The 23,579-nt window shown below is 45.8% G+C and overlaps 1 protein-coding gene across 1 annotated transcript; it reads right to left on the bottom strand.

Annotated features, from left to right (window-relative positions):
- Positions 1 to 10,914: 10,914 nt before the first annotated feature.
- Positions 10,915 to 21,162, bottom strand: fgf24 (fibroblast growth factor 24). The gene is made up of 5 exons (XM_042061204.1): positions 20,289 to 21,162; positions 20,082 to 20,118; positions 16,456 to 16,633; positions 14,104 to 14,210; positions 10,915 to 12,697 (listed from the first exon to the last, which is right to left on the bottom strand). The coding sequence occupies exons 1-5, from the start codon at positions 20,318 to 20,320 to the stop codon at positions 12,419 to 12,421; spliced, it is 633 nt and encodes a 210-aa protein (XP_041917138.1). The 5' UTR covers positions 20,321 to 21,162; the 3' UTR covers positions 10,915 to 12,418.
- Positions 21,163 to 23,579: the final 2,417 nt, after the last annotated feature.

Raw genomic sequence — 23,579 nt, forward strand, 5'->3', positions numbered from 1 at the left:
CTTGGGTTGCTCTCCCGGCCTTGCCGTGGAGGGGGGTTGTTGTCTGGCAGGGACGCTACATGTTGTGGATTAGCATTAGCCATATTAGCCATATGACGCTGGTGGACAGAACAAGGCACTAAATGGGAAATGGGTCATGCCCTGGGTATGGTACTCTAGAGTGGGGGGGGGGGGGGTCATGCCCTGGGTATGGTACTCTAGAGTGGGGGTAAAGGTGTGTGTGTGTGGGGGGGGGGTCATGCCCTGGGTATGGTACTCTAGAGTGTGGGGGGGGGGGGGGTCATGCCCTGGGTATGGTACTCTAGAGTGGGGGTAAAGGTGTGTGTGTGTGGGGGGGGGGTCATGCCCTGGGTATGGTACTCTAGAGTGTGGGGGGGGGGGGGGTCATGCCCTGGGTATGGTACTCTAGAGTGGGGGTAAAGGTGTGTGTGTGTGTGGGGGGGGGGTCATGCCCTGGGTATGGTACTCTAGAGTGGGGGTAAAGGTGTGTGTGTGTGTGTGGGGTTGGGGGGGGGGGGGGGGTCATGCCCTGGGTATGGTACTCTAGAGTGGGGGTAAAGGTGTGTGTGTGTGTGTGTGGGGGGGGGGGTCATGCCCTGGGTATGGTACTCTAGAGTGGGGGTAAAGGTGTGTGTGTGTGTGTGTGGGGGGGGGGTCATGCCCTGGGTATGGTACTCTAGAGTGGGGGTAAAGGTGTGTGTGTGTGGGGGGGGGGGGGGTCATGCCCTGGGTATGGTACTCTAGAGTGGGGGTAAAGGTGTGTGTGTGTGGGGGGGGGGGGGGTCATGCCCTGGGTATGGTACTCTAGAGTGGGGGTAAAGGTATGTGTGTGTGTGGGGGGGGGGTCATGCCCTGGGTATGGTACTCTAGAGTGGGGGTAAAGGTGTGTGTGTGTGGGGGGGGGGTCATGCCCTGGGTATGGTACTCTAGAGTGTGGGGGGGGGGGGGGTCATGCCCTGGGTATGGTACTCTAGAGTGGGGGTAAAGGTGTGTGTGTGTGTGTGTGTGGGGGGGGGGGGGGGGGGGGTCATGCCCTGGGTATGGTACTCTAGAGTGGGGGTAAAGGTGTGTGTGTGTGTGGGGGGGGGGGGGGGGGGTCATGCCCTGGGTATGGTACTCTAGAGTGGGGGGGGGGGGGGGTCATGCCCTGGGTATGGTACTCTAGAGTGGGGGTAAAGGTGTGTGTGTGGGGGGGGGGGGGTCATGCCCTGGGTATGGTACTCTAGAGTGGGGGTAAAGGTGTGTGTGTGTGTGGGGGGGGGTCATGCCCTGGGTATGGTACTCTAGAGTGGGGGTAAAGGTGTGTGTGTGTGTGTGGGGTTGGGGGGGGGGGGGTCATGCCCTGGGTATGGTACTCTAGAGTGGGGGTAAAGGTGTGTGTGTGTGTGTGTGGGGGGGGGGGTCATGCCCTGGGTATGGTACTCTAGAGTGGGGGTAAAGGTGTGTGTGTGTGGGGGGGGGGGGGGTCATGCCCTGGGTATGGTACTCTAGAGTGGGGGTAAAGGTATGTGTGTGTGTGGGGGGGGGGTCATGCCCTGGGTATGGTACTCTAGAGTGGGGGTAAAGGTGTGTGTGTGTGGGGGGGGGGGTCATGCCCTGGTTATGGTTAAGCTGTGTGTGTGTGTGAGTGTGTGTGTGTTGGGGTTTGGGTGGGTGGGGGGATCACGTCCTGGACAGTGCACTAAACGTGCTGGTGATTGAGGTTGGGGAGTGAGGCAGGGTGAGGGTGTACTCGTGCTGGGTAAATTGGAAACAGCACATTCCTGGAGGGAAGCTGATAACAGGCTTGGTGGAAGGAGAGGAAATGGCCCATCTTGGGAGGGTTCCTCTCCTCCAGGAGAATGATTAATCTCCTCAAATCATCAGGGGCCTCCCTGCTTCAGACACCACCGCAGGTTGGATAACTGATCAACTCACTAACTAATGCAAACTAGACAACTGGCATTTGCATTTCATAATACAGTAGCTTACATATTTTTTCAATACATTGCATTGCTAATTATGATATGTTATATAAACAGTCCTAAATATATTTTTCAGTCTGCAGGACTGCTAACAGAGCCAGGTGAGATCATGTCTATATGAGTACTACTGTAGTATGGCACAGCCCATCTCTGTGATATCTCTGGGTTCAAAAGACAGAAGAGGGTAGAAAGCCTGTCATGACAAAGCTGCATTTTTCCCCTTTCCCGCGCCAAAGCTACCGTGTCTACAAAAGGCCGTTGTGCAATTTGTCAGACTCTCAGGTGGCGTCCCCTGCTCGTGGCTCTCTGCCCACTGCCTCCCTGTTGTGTTTTGATTTGTTCATGTTGATCCATTTCATTAGAGGGTAACTCGAGCCCCTGGTTTCTGTGTGATGGATTCCCCCTGAGCAAGTCCAAAATGCCCGCAGGGGTCCTGCACAGGCGCCCGACTGAAAAAGAGAGGCCGTGGTTCTGTTTACTGTAAACACACATGGGCAGTGTTAGAAAGGTCATGTGTGTGATACCAGTGTGTGTGTGTGTGTGTGTGTGTGTGTGTGTGTGTGTGTGTGTGTGTGTGTTTTGTGTGTGTTCGTGTGCACATGCATGTGTGTGTGTGTGTTACATTTTTGGATCATTACAACTTAAATTGTCTACAGTTAGTTGCAAAAAAAGAGACAACTGGTTTCCTCAGTTGGTGATCAAATGTCTTTAATTCCCATAGTAATCAACTGATCATCCAGAGCAGCTGTTTGAAACACAACCCCCCTTGTTCAAAAGGGACAGGCACATCCTCACCTACCCTTTTCAGAGTGCTTGAACCCTGCCGCTGTGAAGTCTCTGGGGGCCATTGCCGCAGGTCTGTCAGCCAGGGGTCAGCGGTCCCCATGCACCCTGGCCGAGCCGTATTTGATTTGGGTGATTCCTCACCTTGACCCCTGGGGCTTTGTTCAAATATGCCGTGTGTGTGTGTGTGTGTGAATGTGTGTCTGTTTGTGTGTCGGGTGAACAGGACGGCACACACATCACAGTGGCCATCAGTGAGGGCAAGTGACCGAGTGTTGAAATAGATCTCCTCAAGTGTGTGTGTGGGTGGGGGGATGTGTGTCTGTGTACTGAGTGTGTGTGCGTGAGTGGCTGTGTCTGAGTGAGAGAGTGTGTGAGTGTGTGTTTAAGCGCGGAGGGCAAGTGTGCTTTCAAAGTCCGGTAGTGTGTGATCCAGAGAGGGCAGCACAAAGGAGCTAATCCTGCTCACTCCACTCAAGGCAAACACATTAGAGGCACACCATCAACAGCACGTTAATAACACCCTTTTGTCTCCTCAAAGCCTTATCAAAGGAACAGAGAGGCCACACAGCCCTGAGTGTGTGTGTGTGTGCGTGTGTGTGTGTGTGTGTGTGTGTGTGTGTGTGTGTGTGTGTGTGTGTGTGTGTGTGAGAGAGAGAGAGTATACTTAAGGCTGTGAGCGTTTAATGAATTGCTTTAATTTAATTGCTAGCGAAATGGACTGTGTTGTCTGAGCTGCCCAGCGGTGAGTGGTTTTCGTTTGTTTGCACAGAGACACATCTGACTTTCATTGAGATGGCCATCTGCATCTCGGCCGGCTCTTCACAGGAAAGACTCATTACTTCATTAGTTGTTTTAGTTGTCTAAAGACATGGAAGTTGAAACACATTTTTCAGCTGAGTTGTAGACTTTAAGTAGACTTAAGTAGACTTTTGTAGTCTGTTGTTAATGACACTTCAAAAAATAATGAAATTAAACTGAATTGACTTTACCATCTGCTCTGTAATAAAAATGGGTTGGGGTCCACACTTTCAAAGTGACAGCGAAGCTAAATCTCTTCAGAAAACAGTTTGTAAAGATGCATAGGGCCATTTCCAACCAGTGTCCCCACAAATACAATTGACCATCTCCAACAGTTGTTGCTTTCTCTCCACCATCCCTGCGTAATCCTCAGTCACTGTGTTTTCAGTGGGACCAAAGAGTGTTCCTAAGTGTCCAGAAACAACACGATCACTACGTCATGTTACGTTTGGCCTCCGTGCTCTCGTCCACCCGCCCCGGTGTCCGTGCGCTCGGACTCGGAGCCCTGCTTTAGGCACCCCGCTGGTCCCTGCACCATGCACAGCAGTAGGGGGTTGCGCTCTGTTTGTTTAAAACCCACAGGAATCCCATTAAAGCCCTGATTCCTCTCATTTAGGCCTGCCGCGGGGACACAAAGCGCAGGCCCTGGGAAACGGCACATTGCAAGGGACACCAATTATCGGGGCGAGGACACAGGGCGGCTTGTTCCTGCTCAGGGGACCTGTCAACTCGCTGGTCGACCTCCTCCATCAACCCCATTCACCGGAGCGCACAGAGAGCCATCCTAATTGGTGTTGGGCAAACAGATTTTGTCACAAAGTTGCAAAAGAAGCTAAGTAGCTGAGCGTCCACATTGTCCCACCCCTGACCTGGGACTTGGGTGGTGGTGGTGGTGGTGCTGGTGGGTGGTGGTTTGGGGGGGCATTCTGAGACACCATTATGCTCCATTACTTTGATTAATCCTCTCTGACCCCCCCTCATGGACGCGGGAAATCCGGGACAGCAATTAAAGGCAATATTCGGGCAATAAGGGGCCGTGTAAATAAAAAGTGAGCCCTTTTCTCTCTGTCCACTGATATGATAGTGGCGAGGGGTAGGACTTGGCAGACGGCAAAAATCTAGTAGGGTCTTCGGGGGCACATCAAGTTCGTTTTTTCGTTTGGCTTGGGACCGCAGTGTTTGTGCTTCCTTTTGCCGACTGCCCACCCACCGCCCCATCCCACTCTCATGACCCAACCCCCCCCTGCCACCCTCCCTCTTTCATTCTTTTTAAAAAGAGGATTTTGTTAGGGAATCACTTGACATCATTAGTTTTGGAGAGCAGCCACAATGACAGAATGCTTGTCTTGGCTCATGAAAACATATGTCGCATCAGCAGTCGTGGAGCAGTCTTTCGACCTCAGGTGAAAGGTCTGCTTGTGTTGTTCTTTTTTTCTTTGTCTCTTTCTCTTGCTTCTGTTTAATCTCGCTGTTCCCCTCTCTCTCTCTATCCTTTTGTTGGTAAAAAATCTCTCTCTCTCTCTAACCTTTTGTCACTATCTTTTTCATCCTCCCTCAGTCTTGGCCTGGGAGGTGTCTTCCAGAAAGCTGAAAAAGAAAGAATTCCATTGCCTATTAGCCCAGTGGCAGCTCCGCTAGAATGAGCTTGTTGTCCACAGTCCTTGAGGCTCAGGGAGTTCAGTAACCACTGATGCACCTTTCTGACAGGTGACAGAGGCCAAATTAGCAAGACCACGTTGACTTGATTTCATTTGTCTCACTTATTCAAAAGTCCACCACACAAGTTTCTCTTGAATCATGTGTGATTTACTTAATCAAAAAACAGTGACAGGATTTAACAATAATGACTCACAATACTTAACTTTATTAAGGTAGGAGAAAATGTAGGTCAATATTGTTTGTTTTTGTTTGTTTTTGCTTTGTTGATATCAAAACGGTTATGTTTACTGTCAGTTACAAATAGATGTAGAACCTCTGACATTATAAAATGTTCTAGTATGTAAATGTATAATGTATAATGTATTGTAAATGTATCCTTTTGTTGGTAAAAACCTTCAATAAATCATCACACCATCAGAATATCACTATTTGACAATTCTTTGCACCTCCGCACCTTGTGATATACCTTATGCTAAGTGGAAAAACAGTTGTTTTTGTTATTGGACACCAAAATAAAAATAACCACAAAGGAGCCATCTTCCTTGTTGTCTGTCTGTTGTGTTCCTTGTTGGCTGCCGCTGTCTGACTGGTTCTCACAGATGAATAAGCCGAAATGCTAATTGAGGGTCCAAGAGGGGGACAGACAGGGGGACCTTAGCTGGACCGCCCTGGACCGCTACAGGCTTCCTTCATGGACATAAACAACAACAGACAACAACAGTTGATACTATTTGGGAAGTCACTAAAAACAAATAATCAGATGCTCCAATACCTTTTTCTCAAATTGATGTGTTGGAAATTTACTAAGGTGCGATTCTGATTAGTTGAGTTACACCATTAAAAGTGATATATAAATTCAACTGTACTGTTGAGGGAAGACCAGTTGCTTGTTTGTAATTGGTACTTGTTGATATGTATAGTTTGATTGACATCAACTAATATTTTCATGTTGTTCTGTGCTGCTGCCCACAAAATTGTCCGGACTCCGGACTGAAAAAACAAAACAAAAAAATCTCAGAAATCACCCCTCTTTTGGGAGCCAAATAAATCCACTTTGGCCTTGAAAGAGTCAAGAGGCTTTTGCCATTGGTGGGAAAGTGCTGATTAATTGTGTCGGGGCTCTGTGAGAAAATACGCCTAGCGCAAAGCACTAATTATGGGCCCTGCCCAGGGGAGGAAAAGAGGCCGAAGCGCAGCCCAACAAAGGCTCATCTCATATCTCAAGACAATGAGGAGCCCAGAGAATGGGCGAAAGGGCCGCAACTAATGAGGTGAGTCACCTGGCAGCTGCTTCTGTGTGTGTGTGTGTGTGCGTGTGTGTGTGTGTGTGTGTGTGTGTGTGTGTGTGTGTGTGTGTATGTGTGTGTGTGTGTGTGTGTGGTTGGGGGGGGGGGGTCTTTTGGGCCCCGGGCGGCCCTCTGCAGGCCCTCTCCGTCAGCGAGGGGGGACGGGACTGGAGAGGGATGGAGGGGGGAGAAAGGGGCAGCAGGTTCTGCCAAGGCTGTTAAGAGATACGCATGAAAGCTCAAAGCAGGATTGGAAGAGTCCACCTCCCCCCGCCCCGCCCCAGCCCCACACCGACCACCCCCCCACACACACACACACACACACAACACACCACTCCCATCAGCCAACCCCACCCCCCCCCCCCAACACACACACCACTCCCATCAGCCCCACCCCCCACACACACACACACCACTCCCATCAGCCCCCCCCCCCCCCCCCTCCAACTTCTGTTCCAAAACCACATAGACAAACATACAGAGTAAGGTCAACATACACACATATAAATACCGCCGAGTACATTGTGTTATCACACATCTAATCTTACGCACAAACAGTGCGGTGAAATGTATCAATCATGACAGAAAAGTTCTTTTGGCCATTTTCATCAGCCGGGATATAAAAAAGAAAACACGGGAACTTTGCCAAACGAATCTTATTCTGTTACAGCCTCTGTTCTTCTGTTTACACATAAACCTGTCTTTTAAGGGTTTTGAAGTGTTTGACCTACAGATGTAAACAGTCCCAATTATGTCTAAGCCATTGTTGTAACACGTTGTGCTGAGCTACAAGCTTTGCATCTGTAAGGGTATGGGTCCAATAACCCCATTGATATTCTGAACATTGTTCGACTCCACAGGAGTTAACCCTTGCAGTGCTGGTCAGCCGAAGCAAGGAAATGCTTCACTGCTCTGGTGAGCGACTCCATAGACCTGCACAACAACAGCAGTTTGTGTCATTTTAACTTTTGCAGCGCTAGGCTGTGATCTAGGTCTTATACCAGTGAAAGACAAAGCTTGTCTGCACTTTGGCAGCAAAAGCATTAATCTGGAGTCCATCCATGTCAGAAAGACACTGATAGGTGACTGCAGCTGAGCCTGACTGCCCTCGCAAGACACGAGAAAACTATTAAATCTATTAGCCACATTAGGTGCAAAGTCTGGACAAAATGGGTCAGTTCAAAAAATGTTTGCATTACATTAATTCATCAACACAGACAACTTGCCACTTAACAGGTTTCCCTCTCTTCACTGTCACTGCGCCTGAAACAGATGAAGGGTTCTGGAAAATGTCATCCCGTGAATACTGTTTGGTTTTCCCACGCGGAGGTGTGTGGTGACTGTGGTCACCTTAAGGAACCCTGGGCTAAACAGGGAATAATAGCTGCAATGGCGGCCTATACATGGCATGCGCCCCCATCAAAATAATCCAAACATCTTGTGTGAAGCCCAGGCCTTCGGGGATGGCATGTAAGCATATTTATAAGCCTGCGAAAACACGACTCAGCTGTATGCACAAGGACAGTCGTAAAAAGTGGTGAGATTCACAAAACGCTCACTGTAGGTTTTCGAGGGCGAGAGAGGGAGCGAAGCGCGGTCTCGTTTTAACAGGGAGACGAAAGCTTGTGGGTGTCTGGTGGGACGCAGCAAGAACAACACAACTGTGACAGTCATGATTATATTAGAGGTCAGCCATTATTTTGGTTGCGCATGTTTTCCTTCACAGACCAGAAGAAAAGTGAAGTTATATTTTAAGGAGACAAAGGTTGTTCTATGTTTCAAACGATGGGCCACCATGAGAAATTCTGTTGACATGGCTTTTTTATTAAGTATGTGGTTGCTGAGGGTTGCACTGGCAGGGAACGCTCTGGTTTGTCTCCCCTGACATGCGTCTGCCGAGTGAGTCTCCGCTGCCTCGCACTGCTGTTTGCCTGACAGTGACAGCAACCGCGGAGCTCCTCGGAGTCTAACTCTATTTATATGTTTACCTCTAAAAGTGAGCCAATAAAAAAAATAAATAAATGCTTCCCCAGCAGGTAAGGGGGTCACTTTGCTGTGCGGGGCCCGAGGTGACCGCACCGTCCAAGCTCCCATTCCCTCTGAAGTACAAAGCCAATCTTCATGACCCCTGAATCACTGAGGGGAGAGAACAGAGAGAGAAGAGAGGACCTAGTGGTTTTCTTTTTTTGTCTCCGTGCCCTTTCAGGAGTCACAAAGCGACTCCTGGCCGTCTGAAAGGCGGTGGGTCTCCGGCGGTGAGTTCATAGGGACTGTCCTCAAAAGGAGGGCACTGGAGAGGGATTTGATGTTGCGTTTGTGGAGCTCCTGGGTCCTGTCCAAGGACATCCTCCACTGATCAAAGGTTAAGTCAAAGGAGGAAAAAGCTGGCGGGAGGCCTATGCTAAATTTGCTCTGTTCTTTAATTTTAGTATGTCTGGACTTCACTGCGCTTGTTTGGAGCATGTTTGGCCACTGTCATTACGAACTCCCTACATGTCATGAGGTCTTAGGCTAAGTGCCTTGTTTACGACATATTCAATTATTTCATTATTTCATAACATGGTTAACATTTCACAACCTCAGAACTGATAACAAAATAATCAACTGCTTTCTGAAGTGAAGTTTTAAAGCCCCCCCTAATACTCCTTACTACCTGGAATAGCTAAAATTGAAATCAAGTTTTAAGAAAACATAAGCTTGTCTTGTCTTTCTCTCTCCTTCTCTCTCTCTCTCTCTGTCTGTCTCTCTGTCTCTCTCTGCAGACAGAGGCATGGGCTGCTGTGTGTAAAACCAGCATTTTTCTCAGCACTGTCTATTTTGAGTAATGAGAACTTGGACGCCAGCACGGTGTTAGCGGAGAACTCTGGGCCACATATCACACAGTACTTTTAAACTCTGTAGAGAACGAGAGAGAGAGAGAAAGAGAGAGAGGGAGAGAGAGAGATCTGTCAGTGGCAGAGAGACAACTAAATCCGATGCCATCCCCTCATCTCTGCGCGCTGTAGGTGGCGGGGCTGGAGGGGTCCTGATAACATCAGCGGGAACCTAAACAAAAGGCATTTTTTCCTCAAAACTGCCATCTTTCAGCCTGACGGCTCCCGTAAACACCATTCCAGAGCACAACATTATAAGACATGCTAGTCCACATTCCTCTTACCCCCCCTCTCTTTTTTCTCTTCAGTCAGGGGAAAAAATGTCTCAAATAGGTTTGCCAAAAGAAGGCTCTTAACAGTTTCTTGGGGAGTAAAAAAAAAAAAACAAAAGAAAGAAAGCAGGATAAAAAGGAAGAAAAGCAAACTTTGTAACAGAAGATTTAATAATGGTCCCTCAGCCAGAGTTCACAAATGTACATTTTCCCCCATGAGGATGCGATGGAGCGGCCAATAACTCACAGGTGGTAGCTAGCTAGAGGCATTTTATCCTTTCCTTCATTTAGTTGGAAGCCCCTCTGGAGTAGTGTCGAGGAGTTGGGACCACCCTCCTGGACATTGCAATGGATAAATCAGCCGAACTCAAGCAGGTGGCTTGATTCAGGATTAGCTATGCTGTCTTGTCCATTTATGTATATTTGCTCACAACTAAAATATGTTTCAGCTGTTAGAAAACATGAATTACAATGTGAAATATGTATGCTGCATTCCTCAATGCCAAGTAAGAGGTCATATCAGTGCCATTGTTCATATCTCTAAATGTGTGCTTTGGTTTCTCTTTGCGTGTAAAACATACATAGGATATCAGAAAAAGCAAACTATCTTTGCACACATTCACAGTGACTCACAATTAAACATAAACATGAAAAGATATTCTTCTGTAATTACAAAATGACCCTTTCTGCATAAGAGCATTTTTGTATGATTACAAGCTATGTTTAGGCACATAGCTGGTATTTCTGTGCGGAGTATACAGGATGTTTTTAAGAGAAAAGTATTTTCTCAGAGTAGCTTGTGTCATGTTTTCCTTGTTCACACAGATTTGTCTAGATATAATAAACACCCCAGCGCTATCAGTGTGTTTCCATTTCAACGGAAGCCTGCTGCTTGGGTGATGCTGCAATTCCGCATAGTTCTCCAGGATCACCTCCACAAGGCACCATGAGCGAATAGGTTCACACTCTCGGATTTGTATATGAAAGGCGCATAACTTGGCTGCTTGAAAAATATGTGTTCCAGAGACTGTACTACTAAGATATAAATTTCAGGAGCCTGTTCATGGCCTGTCCATAAAATATTCTACACAGTCCAAAGGAATCTAACAAAAATGTGTTTGACATAAACCTCCAAATGGGGAGAGATTTCTGATAAGGTGCTTTGTTCATCGCACTGACAGCCACTGCAGCATAGCCTTAGGCCAACACATAAAATGTTTTAAATATAGTTCATTTTTTATTAACAGAGGTCAAATAAATTCATCAAGTTGTATTTACAGAGAAAGGCAATAAATATTTTATAATAGTCATAAAATTACTTTTTTGCATACATTTTTAAATTCATAAATGTGTCATGTTGTTAGTAGTATCTTGTACAAATCCTGTCCAAGGGACAGGTGACAAATATACAGACTACAGCTCTTCCTGTCAGAGGGGATAAGGCCCTCGCTCTAAGTGATGGAAGTCTTGAGTCTAAACAGCTCTGGTTCTTTTTAAACCACTGAATGAACACTCAGTAGATTAGGGGGTCAGTCCTACTGGCTTGGAGGGCTAGGGAATGTCTTAACCATCTTTCCGAGACACAGATCTAAAGGGCACAGGGTGACCAGACGAATGACCCGACCAGCCTTGAGAGGTCTCACTTACTTCAGACACTTACTTTAGTAAAGACATTTATAAAGATGAAGACTGCCACCTTAAAATAGGTAGTTGTCAGGTGTTTATCCGAAAGGGAAGTGATTAAGTTAAATGTTATATTGTTGATAATTTGGCAGGAGAGGGCAGAGAGAATGGTGGCATAGTGCACTGTCATACATTTTTGATGTTATGAAGGGGGATACACAACTTGGCGAGTGCCGGTAAGTAAGTGACTAAGCTCTTACTGTGTCTGACCACCATGTCCAGACCTGCCAGGTCGTTAAGTTACATCTACAAGGACACAAGTTCTTCAGTCGTTTCAACTCCAGCCGTCCCCTTTGTGTGTCTGAGCAGGATGACAGTCACCACTGACCACAGGCTGGACGTGTTGTTGCGGTCAGTGCTCTCAAATGAATCCGAGGTCGTATCAAAGACACAGATCAATCTGAGTCCCCAGAGTGTTCAGCACATTCTATCCTGAATGCGCCGTGAGTCTGCATGTCCAGAGGAACATATCCATGGAGAGAGAGAGGTGCAGGAAGCCCAGCAGGCCGTCCATTGGGGTGGGGGGGGGGTTGGGATTGGAAAGTGGAGATGGGGTGAGGGGGGGGGGGGCCTTCAAAATATTGCACTCAAAGCTGTGCCTTTTCCTAAGGAGAGTGGGTCACAAGCTACTGTAGTCTGTCTTCGATTCCACCTCTGTAGTGTCCGAGTTCCAGTGGAAAATGTTGGATCCTTGTTGACTCAGAAAAAACACAAATTAAACAAACAGGTGTTTTTTTGTGGTTGTTTTGATTTTGTGTGACGTTTTCATGCTTGACACTCTTCTCCATCCCAAAGCCTAAAAAGAGGCCTTCTGCTGTAAACTTGTCGAAGCGGGAGATTTTAGATTTGTGTTGTCCTCCTTAGTTTGCCCAGTATAAATAACAACGCAGTCACATTATAACAATTACAACAATCCAGAAACATTCAACAGTTGGGAGATATTCAATGCTCCTGAAATATAAAAATAAAACATCTTTGATTTTTTTTTTTAATTGTTTTTTTCCCATATCCATCTTTTTTTATAACAATAGTCTTTAAGTCGTTTAAGGCAAGAGCAGATTTCCTTGGAAACAGTGCATGCTTGACTATCACTGGTGTCAGTTCGTCTTGGGGTTGGGTTTTAAGCGCCTTGCCCTTCGCGTCCGTTTGGTTACTGTGGTGAAACGGAACTCCTCTAGAGGGTCCACTTTGCCCTGGCGGGAGCGTTTCATGAAATGTACTTCCTGTTGCGTCTGTGCCGTCCGAGAGCCCTTCTTGGGCCGGCCCTTGCGGTTGAAGCCCAGGTACCAGCCTTTGTACTGGGCCGAGACCAGCGCTGTGTAGTTGTTCTCCAGAAACTCCTCCACGAAGACACACTCCTGGCTCGACCCCTCGCGCTGCACAGAGAAGAAAAGGGGTTGGGGCAGAGCAGCACGTTAGACGGTTACCACCTGTTGTTGCTCTTCTCAAGACCTTGATTAACACAATCGCCCAAGCCCTCCCGTCTCATTTAAAATAAGTAATGGGGGATGAGGCAATGAGACTTCACTTGATTTAAAACACGTAGAAAGGTAAGCAGCCAACGTCTGAAGACAACCCACAGAATGGGCTAAGAGTGATTGTTCTAGATAGAATCTACCTTTAATCTAGAATGTGGCCAGAGAAACAAGTGCATCAGACTAATGGGATATGGACACTGAGATACAGGCAGACATGAATCTTCCACTTGATTTCAGCTGAGCCAAAGGTGCCTCCGCTAGTTTGGTCTCCTGAGAAATTCTACCCAAGGCATTTCAATGACTTGTGCAATAGACGGTATGTGCTGTTAACACAGATCCTTACTGTTTGAGACCTCATTCCTGCCTTATGTATACATTGTAGATCAGTCCAGGCCCCTGCATACACACAGGCTTGTGCCAAGAGGGCCCTGAAATTGTGACCCAGCTAGTATTTTTAGTCTGTATCAAACAAGGCAGTGGGAGATGGAATGCACTGGCCACAATGAGAGAGAAAAAAGTGGGTGTTTTTCTTTCCGTATCAAAACGTGTTTGCGGTGTGGTGAACACTACAGTATGGAAACAAAACAAGACGTTTTCACCAAGGGCCAGCCAGCTGAAAATTTTCATACGTAGTTTCATTTCCAAATTGAGGGTACCCACACACACACACACACACACACACACACACACACACACACACACACACACACACACACACACACCATCAGCATTGGACTATATAGACAGTGCTGTTTACATTATATTATGGAAGATTGGTCCATATGAAAGAAAATACTGTTTTGACTCGAGTGACAGATGATGATGACACATGATGACGAGACATCAACATAACAATCTTTTCCTTGTGCTTCTTTTGTGGTTGTCTGGACATCTGTGACGCACTTTACCCTGCAATTAGTGTCTACTTTGTTTTGCATTAACAAATCTATCCGTGTCTCTCCTTGACTAGCGCACTGTCGGTCAGGTTACAGTAGCCACAGATAAAGTGATGCTACACGAGTATTGACCAGTGACTAATGTCTAATGTAGTACTAATGAGGCCTCAATGCATTGACCTCATAACTGCAGTGAACATAATGTAATTGGTGTATTGGAAGCCAAACAAACAGAGGAGATTGCGTAACGCCACCTCTTTCAAATGGAGAGAAAGTATAACAGCCATTGGCTTATAATGATTTATACAGGGTGTATCCTTTTGTACAAGGCTATGTATGCGCACGCACACACACACACACACACACACACACACACACACACACAAAGATTCAGAGGCGTTTTTGTACCTTTCCGATAATTTTCCCATTCTTGTTCATGCAGATGAAGTAGCCACTCTCCTTCCCCTGTATTCGAATCCGGCTCCCGAACGACTCGGTCTGAACGACAAGCAGGGCTGCACAAGAGAGAGAGAGAGAGAGAGAGAGAGAGAGAGAGAGAGAGAGAGAGAGAGAGACCAAACACATTTTACTAATGGCTCCAGAGACATTCCTGCAACGCACTGGCTCGGAGGACGGTAATGATCTGCTCACCTCGTCCACCACACATCACAGCAATACGCGAGAGAAAAGGAGCCGCGCTTAATGGGCTTTAAAGCCATTAGAATGGCCCGCTCAGTGTAATTATTTATACGGATGAAGCACCGAGAAACAGCTGGCGTAAAACATGGCTGGTAATATGAGGACAGCTGCAGATGAATGAGAGCAGAGAGCACCAGAGAATGCCCGCCTGCCCAGCAGCGTGGCGTCCAGAACTGATACCCAGACGCTGGTGGGGACGTGGCCCAGGTCTGGGGCTGATCTGGCGCAGTTGGACTACATACAGGCCAGAGTCAGCTGGGAGGCATTGTTTAAGGTGCCCTCCTCTTTCTCACAGTCTCTCTTTCTCCTTCTCTCTCTCTATCTCCCTCTCTCTTCCCTCCTTTTTTCTCCTGTTTAGTCACCTTTGTTTCCCCACTCGGCTCTGGAGAAGGGATCTGCCAAGCTTCTCGGAGCGGTTAAGATCCCTTGGGATTGGGTTTCAAGTTGCCTTCAGTCTGTGCTCACTCAATCAAAAAGTTAAGATGATCCATTTGTTTAACACACAGGGCTATTCAGCATTGTTCAAAGGAGAAGGGGAGGATGGAGAGGGTTCTGTGTGTGTGCGTGAGTGTGTGTGTGTGTGTGTGTGTGGAGGGGGGGTCACTGAAATCGTCCCCCTCAAAAACACCAAGCAGAGAGCAGTGAGTGGGAGAACCAGTTTCAGCGGAGTGCCTCCGTCAATGGAAGTGAGAACCGATCTTTCTCTCTGGCGAGAACTGTGCAGAGATGAAAGCTGAAACATATGCAAAGGCCGTGCATTGGAGCCATGTTGTTAGGAATACAAATGGGAGAGGTGATGGGGAAGTGGTGGTGGTGTGTGTGTGGGGGGGGGGGGGGTGGTCAGAGAGCTGGGAGACCCCTGGCTTGTGCTTGGCACACTATGCAGAGCCATTCTGCACAATTGCATTGCATCCAAAGTGTGCTGAAGTACACCTGTAAGAGGCCGCCTCAACACCATCACCCACCTGACTCTGAGGCCTAGTCCACAGGCAACACGGTGTCAGGGCTTAACCTTTTGCAGTGTTGTTACAAGCAAAAGAGATCAATTATCAACCACAAAATACAGACTCTCCACCACGTAGAGTGCTTTACTGGGCATATTAAATCATATTACAAGCAGTTTTAAGTCTCCCATTATTCTTACTGAGGTGACTAAAGTTTGGCCTTAATGTGGAGATTAATACCTGACAACCTCTCAATTAAAACTAATACTGTGTGAGGAATCCTTTCTATCCTTTAAGCATCATTTAAGCCAAGGATAATTGAAAGGACCTCTGTTGCCTCAAACAGCAGGATAAATTATGTTATCCCAGATAGCATATAACTTTCAGACAGAAACTCTAGTAACATGTCATATAGTTCACAAGCACATCATTTAAATGTGAAGTAACTGTGTGTGTAATGTTTCCAGCAGCAATAGACACAGAATTATCACTTCATAAACACAATAATAAAAAAAGCTACTGCTTAACCCAGACTGCATCAGACGGCGCCAGGCTAGCGCCACACATCTGCTACCATTCAATGAGCTGAGCAACAATGCCTCGCGCATACCAAAGGTCGCTCATCCAACACTAGTGGGACACCCTGGGCACAGACACGCAGCTGCCATGAGTAACTCCTAGCCAGCCTGCTCTGTGTGGCTGACGCAGTCAACACCGCTTAGTGTAACATGAAATGGACGACTGCCACAAAACCTCAGTGTTCACCTGATCCAACCTCACTGAATAAGTCCAGCAGTGCTGCTAGAGCACTCACTCCTACATATGATATCCCAGAATGCCATTCCCCAATGGCATAAACCAACATAGCAGGATAAGCCTGGCAACAGAGCTCTGCTAAACTGGTGCAGAGAAAGGTCACCTGGCACGTACACCATTTGTGCCTGCTGCTGTTTGGCATGGTGGCATTATTCATGGCAAAAGTGACGGCATGTAGACTACTAGACGTGGCACAGCAACGCTTAAAAGAGACGACATGTAGACTACTAGACGTGACACAGCAACGCTCAAAAGAGACGACATGTAGACTACTAGACGTGACACAGCGACGCTCCCGTACCGTACTTGCTCCCGTCGTCTCCGTTGGCGTTGATCTTCTTGCCCAAGATCTGCACGTGCTTGCCAGTGGTGCGACTGTAGAGCTGGTAGCTGCGCGTCTGCTTGCGGCTCAGCTCGTCCGGGTTCTTGGTGTGGTTCTCGATGATGATCCGGAAGTCAGGCGCGGTCTGCTGGGATTCCTGAAGAAACACACAAACAAAACAAAAATCCGCCATAAATAGTCTGAGACACGCCAGGGTCTTAAGGGACCTAACTCCTCAATTCAGTAATCCATCCCCCTCGTCTAAAAACAGATCGTCTACAGTCAACCATTACATAACAAATGTTAGACTTAAACCAGTGAGCCCTTCTGCATGGCACCAAAGCCCCGGAGCTCATGCGAGGGCTCTGGTTGCATTGAAGGGAAATGGAGCATGATTGGGACATGTTTCTCTCGGGTGCTATTCTGAGCCCAGGCAGGCAGGCAGGCAGGCAGGTGAGCAGGAGGTGCCAGGAGACAAGTTGTGAAACCACTACTCCGTTTCCAACAGCAAGCCACTAGCAATTATACACCTGAAGCATCCAGACCTGTTACACTATCATCAAACAAATATCTGCCCCAGGATAGAATCCGGCTCATAAATCTCTCTCTCTCACACACACACACACACACACACACACACAGACGCGCACGCTCGTGGGAGCATATTCTTTCAGCATAACACACACTCCCATTCAGAAAGTTCTCACTTTATGTCTGTCTTCATTGGCCCTCTCCTTCCAGCTACCTGAGAACCAAGAATGAAAAAAAGAGAAAAAAAAAAAACTTCCAGTCATCCCAAAGCATGTCTGCAAGTCTGTCATCCATGCCATGTACGGAGGAATGGGGAAGAAAGGTATACTTTCAAAGCCCCTGGAATCTCAATTCGAGCCAATCTCCAGTTCCCCTGCTGTATCGAGCAGTAATTACATAGTAATGGGCTTTTATGTGGCCTCTCTCGGGTGGCTAATTATATACACATTACATACTCTGACTCCGTGTTATTTTAACCTCAGCAAATTAATGACATTTAGTGACTGAGAGGGGGAAATGTGTTCATGCTGGAGGAGGAAAAAAATCTAGCGTGAGGGTGAATCTGATGTACTTCCACTTTTTCCACAAACTAGTTGTTAAATAAGATTACTCCATACAAAAAAGGTGTTAAGGGTTTTTGAAATTGGCTTGCAATGCAACACAAACACTTTGTTAGCTATTAATATGTATTTATTAAATTGTCACATAAATCCAACCACAAATCCAAATCCAGCTTTGAAACATACAGCTGGGAAACTGCAGACAAGAAACTCCCTTTTGTGTGGATAAGTCTTCAAACAGAAACACGTTTATCTGGCCTTTGTCCGACCAGCACCTCCCCACATACATGATCCCTTTACTACCAGCACCTCCACACATACATGATCCCTTTACTACCAGCACCTCCACACATACATGATCCCTTTATTACCAGCACCTCCCCACATACATGATCCCTTTTACTACCAGCACCTCCACACATACATGATCCCTTTACTACCAGCACTTCCCTACATACATGATCCCCTTTTACTGAGAGCAAAACAACTTTCCTTAGCGCAAGAAAACACACAGCCAACGGCAAGAGCCATAACATCCACAGCCCATCAACAACAGCCCTGCGACGGACACCCAGCCAGCTTCAGACCCTCGGCCTCTCTGTGCAGGACCCTATCAAGATTCTGGCTATTTCCCCCAGCTCATCTCCAGCCCACACAAGAGCGAGTGATAGAAGTCGGGGGAGGGAAAAAAAGAAAACTTCACTTCTGAGGGATTTGTACCAAAATCTTCCCATCTCCAAACAAACACAGAGGTGTGTTTCGTAGACAGTTGCATCTCAACAAGAAAAGGAAAAAGGCAAGCCTATGCAGAGAGCTAAGGTTAAAGCCATGCGAAACGCTCCCCCCCCCCCCCCCCACATTTTTTTATCAAGCTGTCGCTCTTCACAGACAACATAGCGAAATGGATATCACTGGAACTTCAAACGATTGGCACTATCCCTGCTAAGAAGCTCAACACGTTCTCTGCCTCAGAGAGGCCTAAGCCAGCATAGCGGCCCTACAAAGTTTAAGAAGCAGACTCACCATTTTGCTTAAAATCTTCTCCCATTCATTTTAGAACCATACAACAGAAATCTTTTTATTATTATTATTATTATTATTATTATTATTTGTTTAATGTGAATAAAAACAAAAGCCCCCAACTGAAGCACCCATAGCAAAGCTCAATGAGAGCAATCAGGCATGTGGAAGGACACATCTATATGGCCTATCTGACCAGGCAGAAAGCTGCAATTAAAGCACTAGTATTGTAATTACTGGCACAAAGGGAGAGAAATCAGACGGCCTACACTACGCTGTTGTTTGTGCCAACTCCTTTGGAACAAACTGAGCACATAGCGTTACATAACCCAGTTGTGTCTCATTTTCTTCAAATCAAGGCTTTTGTTCATTATTTGAGGGGTGTCTTTGTAGATGGCCCTTTTATTATGAGATACTAATGCAAGGTTTTATAATGACATGGCCTTGACCCATTTGCTATGGAAAATTAGTCTGTCACCGAGGTGTGCTTGTACATGTACATATGGGTATTTTGTCATTGGTCTCATGGTTTGGTGTTAAAGATTCATTATTTGGTTTACAGGTTGTCTTTTAACCATTCTGGAGGAAAACAACTATTTTTATTATGGTCACAGGGCTCCCACTCATACTCTGGAGAAGGTTTCAAATAGCTATCCTAATGAAGAATACAATTAATAAAAAATAATTATTGAAAATCATTTTAATTTCAAAACAAAATGTCTACCACACATATTGTGGCATCTTGACTAAATGTCACATTAAGACCATATTTTGAAGAATTCATGCAGGCTTTTGGGATACTTGTTATTGTCGCGACTGCCCTGTCTGGAATACATGCATATTCTACATATTCTCGAATAAAGTTACTGCATTAATTCATAACTGTATTAACTCACAATATTAGTGATAGTGATATCTCAAGAAATCCTACATGATCTTTTGAAACTGTCATGGCCATATTGCCATTTATTTTGGGCAAAGAACATTTACAAATACTAAATATATGATGATAACTTGACTATCTAGAATGATTACTTGTCCAATAGGCTACTCGCGCGTAAAACTTCAGACGTTGTTTAAACGCACAAACGAAAGATTTTCGAGTAAACCCAGTGCGCCCATTTTTAAATAACATTAACATTTTGTGCTAGTTTTACTTCTCCTTGTACTGTAAGTGTAGTAGGCTAATAGTATCTGACTAACAGAACCGCATACAAAAACGGCATATAAAATATATATTTAATTTTTACAATGATGATTCAATTACAACAAACTCGGTGACTAGATAGACTACCATGAAAATCCCAGAATATCTACAAAGTGCTTGCTAGGCTTTTTTGAAAGTGTTAACGATATTATTTAAATCAATTTTATTTCCAATTAAACTCAGATTATTATAGTATACAGGTCACGAATGTCGGATGCATGCACAAAAACAATGCGTATGCGTTACTCCCGGCACAACCGCGAAATTGAAAGAATTGACAGCCTTACCTGCAGCTGGAAGTAGAGGACCAGAAAATGTAAACACCTGAAGGGACGGGGAAGAGAGAGAACAGGAGGGGTAAATCACGAGTAGGCCTAATTACACTGAATAAATATGTACCTTGTCGGCATCAGAAAGCTGGCTTTTAGCGACTTCTATTGGCAAGAATGTACGAGCCTTAGGAATCGAAAGGAATTAAAAAATGGAATCCTTACACGTAGATGAACCTTGAAGGTAGCAAAGACATCTTGACTTGCTCGAATACACCTGTTTCCACAGTTTGAAGCCCCGAGAAACGCCGAAGAAAGCCCCGCCAGTCTTCTTATACAAAGAATCCCGGAGGAGCTTTGGAATCCCAGTGTGATGATAAATAGATGAAGTACAACTGCGCCTCTGTAAGCAACATTAGGTGCTTCCTTGTTCAAAAAGATCGATCCAGTGGAATAAGTGTAGTCTACAAATAAGTTTCCACCTCCCCAAATCCCCTCGATCCACGGTCCTCTGTAGGGTGTACGCGGCGGAGACTTGCGCAGCGCGGAAAGGTTCAATTTGCCCCTTGTTCCACTGAGCGCACCTCTGTCCTCCCAAGGGTGCTGCTCCAAAGATCAGAGAAACCTCAATTCCGCCCGTAGCTGCAGGGGACATCTAAACGTACACCTTGCATATATGATCTTAAATCAGCGAAGTTTGCGGTAAATAGACTCAAAGAACAATTCTATATACCGACCAAACCTGTCAAAAAGACACGCCGCGATTAATGCCTCGTCTTGTGTTGAAAGTTGACGTGTATCCAAACGGTGTTGGTATAAAACCTTATTCAGAGCTGCGACGGGTCCTTGTAGCACGGATGATGGTGTAACGCCTGTCAATGAAGTATCTGCCGCTAAGGATTTGGGCACAGTGAGGTTTTTTGTTGGTGGTGGGTGGAAACTTGTCAGCGGTTTGCACCTGATAGGGTAATCTTTGAGAGACCATCAGTTTTGGGAGAGTTTTTTTCTCTCGCTCAAATGATTGTGGCAGGGCAGTTGCTTTCAAAGGAATACGAATTTCTTGGTTCAGTGGAATACGAATTTCTTGGGTTTCTCCTCCTCAACATTCCCTCTGCGATTTCATTTGATTTCAGTGTAATTTACAACGTATTCGTGAGTTGTTGCGTGATAAAATTGTAGATGATAAAATACCAGTCTTAATCAGTTCAAAGTTTTAATATGTCTTAATACGTCTCCAGTCTTGCTAAAATTAGTATTATTAGCATTATTATCTTTATCATTAGCCAATTATTAGCCTGAAAGCTAATACATTTTTCATTATGTCCCGTAGATGTGTTTATATAATCAAGACGCATCAGTCAGGCTGAATACAGGCTTTGCAGCTTGTTCTTCAAATAATCCGAAATGAGCTTGTTGGTCGACTTCCCTTCTCCTCGGGGTCTTTATTGGACCTCCTGGCGTTTGTTGATTCTGCGTTGCTTTCCCAGACACCATTGAGATGCAAGTTGTTGTCAAACTCGATTTTTTTGTCAATATTGTGCTATAACTTACGCATTTAAATGCCCGGGAGGTGTGAATGCCTGTAAAGCCACCCAAATTCGCTCAGTGAAGATCCACTTTAGGTTTACCACCCGTCGATCTCAGCCACTGGGTGATTCGCGTTTATTCTCACATTGGATTTAAAAGCTTCCTTTTACGCTAAGTGTCCTTTAGGCATGGGTTCCACTTGACAAGAGGACCTCGACAACAGCCTCGGGGTAATTAGTTAAAAGATATATTAGCATTAGGCTACTGCACGGCTCTAAAGAAATTACCTGCATGCACATATCCACACAGCACATAATATTAAAAATAAAATCAACAACCTGCGTAATATAAACAGGCATTAGTCCATGCTTTGCTTGTGTGTTTTCATCAGTTTACCTGAGGCATCAGTTTGGTAGCTCTCCAAATTGCTTATCAGCAGACAGATGGAATGAAGGCTGAAGCGTTGCCTGGAATATGTGAATGACAAGAGATGGGAAAGTGATTAAACCGACGGGTATTATAAACAACAATTATGGCGCAGCACCTTAAATCCGGCATTGTGAAATCCGTCAGCATGTCTAGTGTTGAGGCCTGCGACCAGCCTACAGCATAAAAAATAAATCAGTGGCAATGACACGCAGGCTACGGTTAATGCGTCCATTCACCTCCAGAAATAAATCTGGAATAATTTATTAATAAATCATCCAACACAAACAGCATGGATGAATCAATAAAATCACAAAACATATACATCCTCAGGAAGGGAAATTTATAATTTAGGAAAACCACTTAATGTGAAATGCCACCAGAAACCAGCAATTACTGGTCCATCTAAGATTGGTCTGTTGACAGACATGGAATAACAAATTGGTTGATTACAAACACCTACCAACATTAAGTATGGGTTTATAATACATACATAAATAGTGGCCTAAATAAATATCAGCAACTATTTTGTGTCCTTGCATTATGTAGGCTCTGGGATGTTGGTAATTATTGACATGGAAAGCAATCCATGAATTTATTTCTCTAAAACACTGTTGAAAAAAAAAAACAAAGTTTAATAAAAATTAGACATGGTTCTAAATTAACCATTGAATTAGGTGTTGGGTGAATAAACAACTTACTTGCAGAGCAAGTAAAACGTTCTATGTGTCTTCAGTTTACATCACAACTGAAAAGAATAACATTGTTAACATTGTTAAGTCCACAAGTGTAACAACGGCTTTTGGCAACATCCTCAGAAAGGGAACATTTTGTTAAATCATCTGTTAAGATTGTCTGTTGCCCAGCAGAACACACATTTTTCTCCAGTTAAAGTTTACTCTCTTGGTTTGCAAGGGTTTGTGGGTTATTGATTATCAGGAATGTGGAGAGAATCGCATCTGTGAAGTTCAATGAGGGGAGTTGGGGAGGGGTAGGGGGGTGGTGGGTGGGTGGGAGAGGAAACCCTTCTTCCAGGGGCGGTCACACACAGTTGTTCAAAGGCTTACGAGACCTTTTAAACCTGACAAAAGAACTTTGCAGTTCTATAAGTAAAGCCCAGTATACTACATTAGTGTCAGAATCCACCCCCACCTCCCACCCCCATCTCCGTCCCCAGGATCCCTCATCAACTCCACCCTTTTCTCTCCTCCCTGCCCACGGACACTTTCATCTCTGACACAAACACATCGACAGAACGGATGGAGGGGTGGGGTAAGAGAGAGGCGTGAGAGTGGAGTGTGTGTGTGTGTGTGTGTGTGTGTGTGTGTGTGAGAGAGAGACAAAATGGGGGGTATCGGCATCTCATTCAGTGCTTTAGGTGAGTTTTGTGGCCTAGGAGAAAGTTCCCATCAGACCATGTGTGTCCAGTTGGAGTCAGGGCTGACTGTGTGTGTGTGTGTGTGGGGGGGGGGCTGCTGGGGGCACGCTTCATACCCCCCCCCCCCCTCCCCCCCACCCACAAAGCAAAAAGAAATTCAAACCCACCCCATTGAAAGCAGGTTA

The sequence above is a fragment of the Alosa sapidissima genome, chromosome 14 (genome assembly GCF_018492685.1).
Source record: "Alosa sapidissima isolate fAloSap1 chromosome 14, fAloSap1.pri, whole genome shotgun sequence".
NCBI classification, from domain to species: Eukaryota; Metazoa; Chordata; class Actinopteri; order Clupeiformes; family Clupeidae; genus Alosa; species Alosa sapidissima.

Coding starts and splice junctions, on each gene's coding strand:
- fgf24 (XM_042061204.1), bottom strand. CDS start 20,320: ATGTCTTTGCTACCTTCAAGGTTCATCTACGT. Junction 20,119..20,288: donor CCTTCAAGGTTCATCTACGT/GTAAGGATTCCA, acceptor CCGTCCCTTCAG/GTGTTTACATTTTCTGGTCC. Junction 14,211..16,455: donor AGACGACGGGAGCAAGTACG/GTACGGGAGCGT, acceptor TCTCTTGTGCAG/CCCTGCTTGTCGTTCAGACC.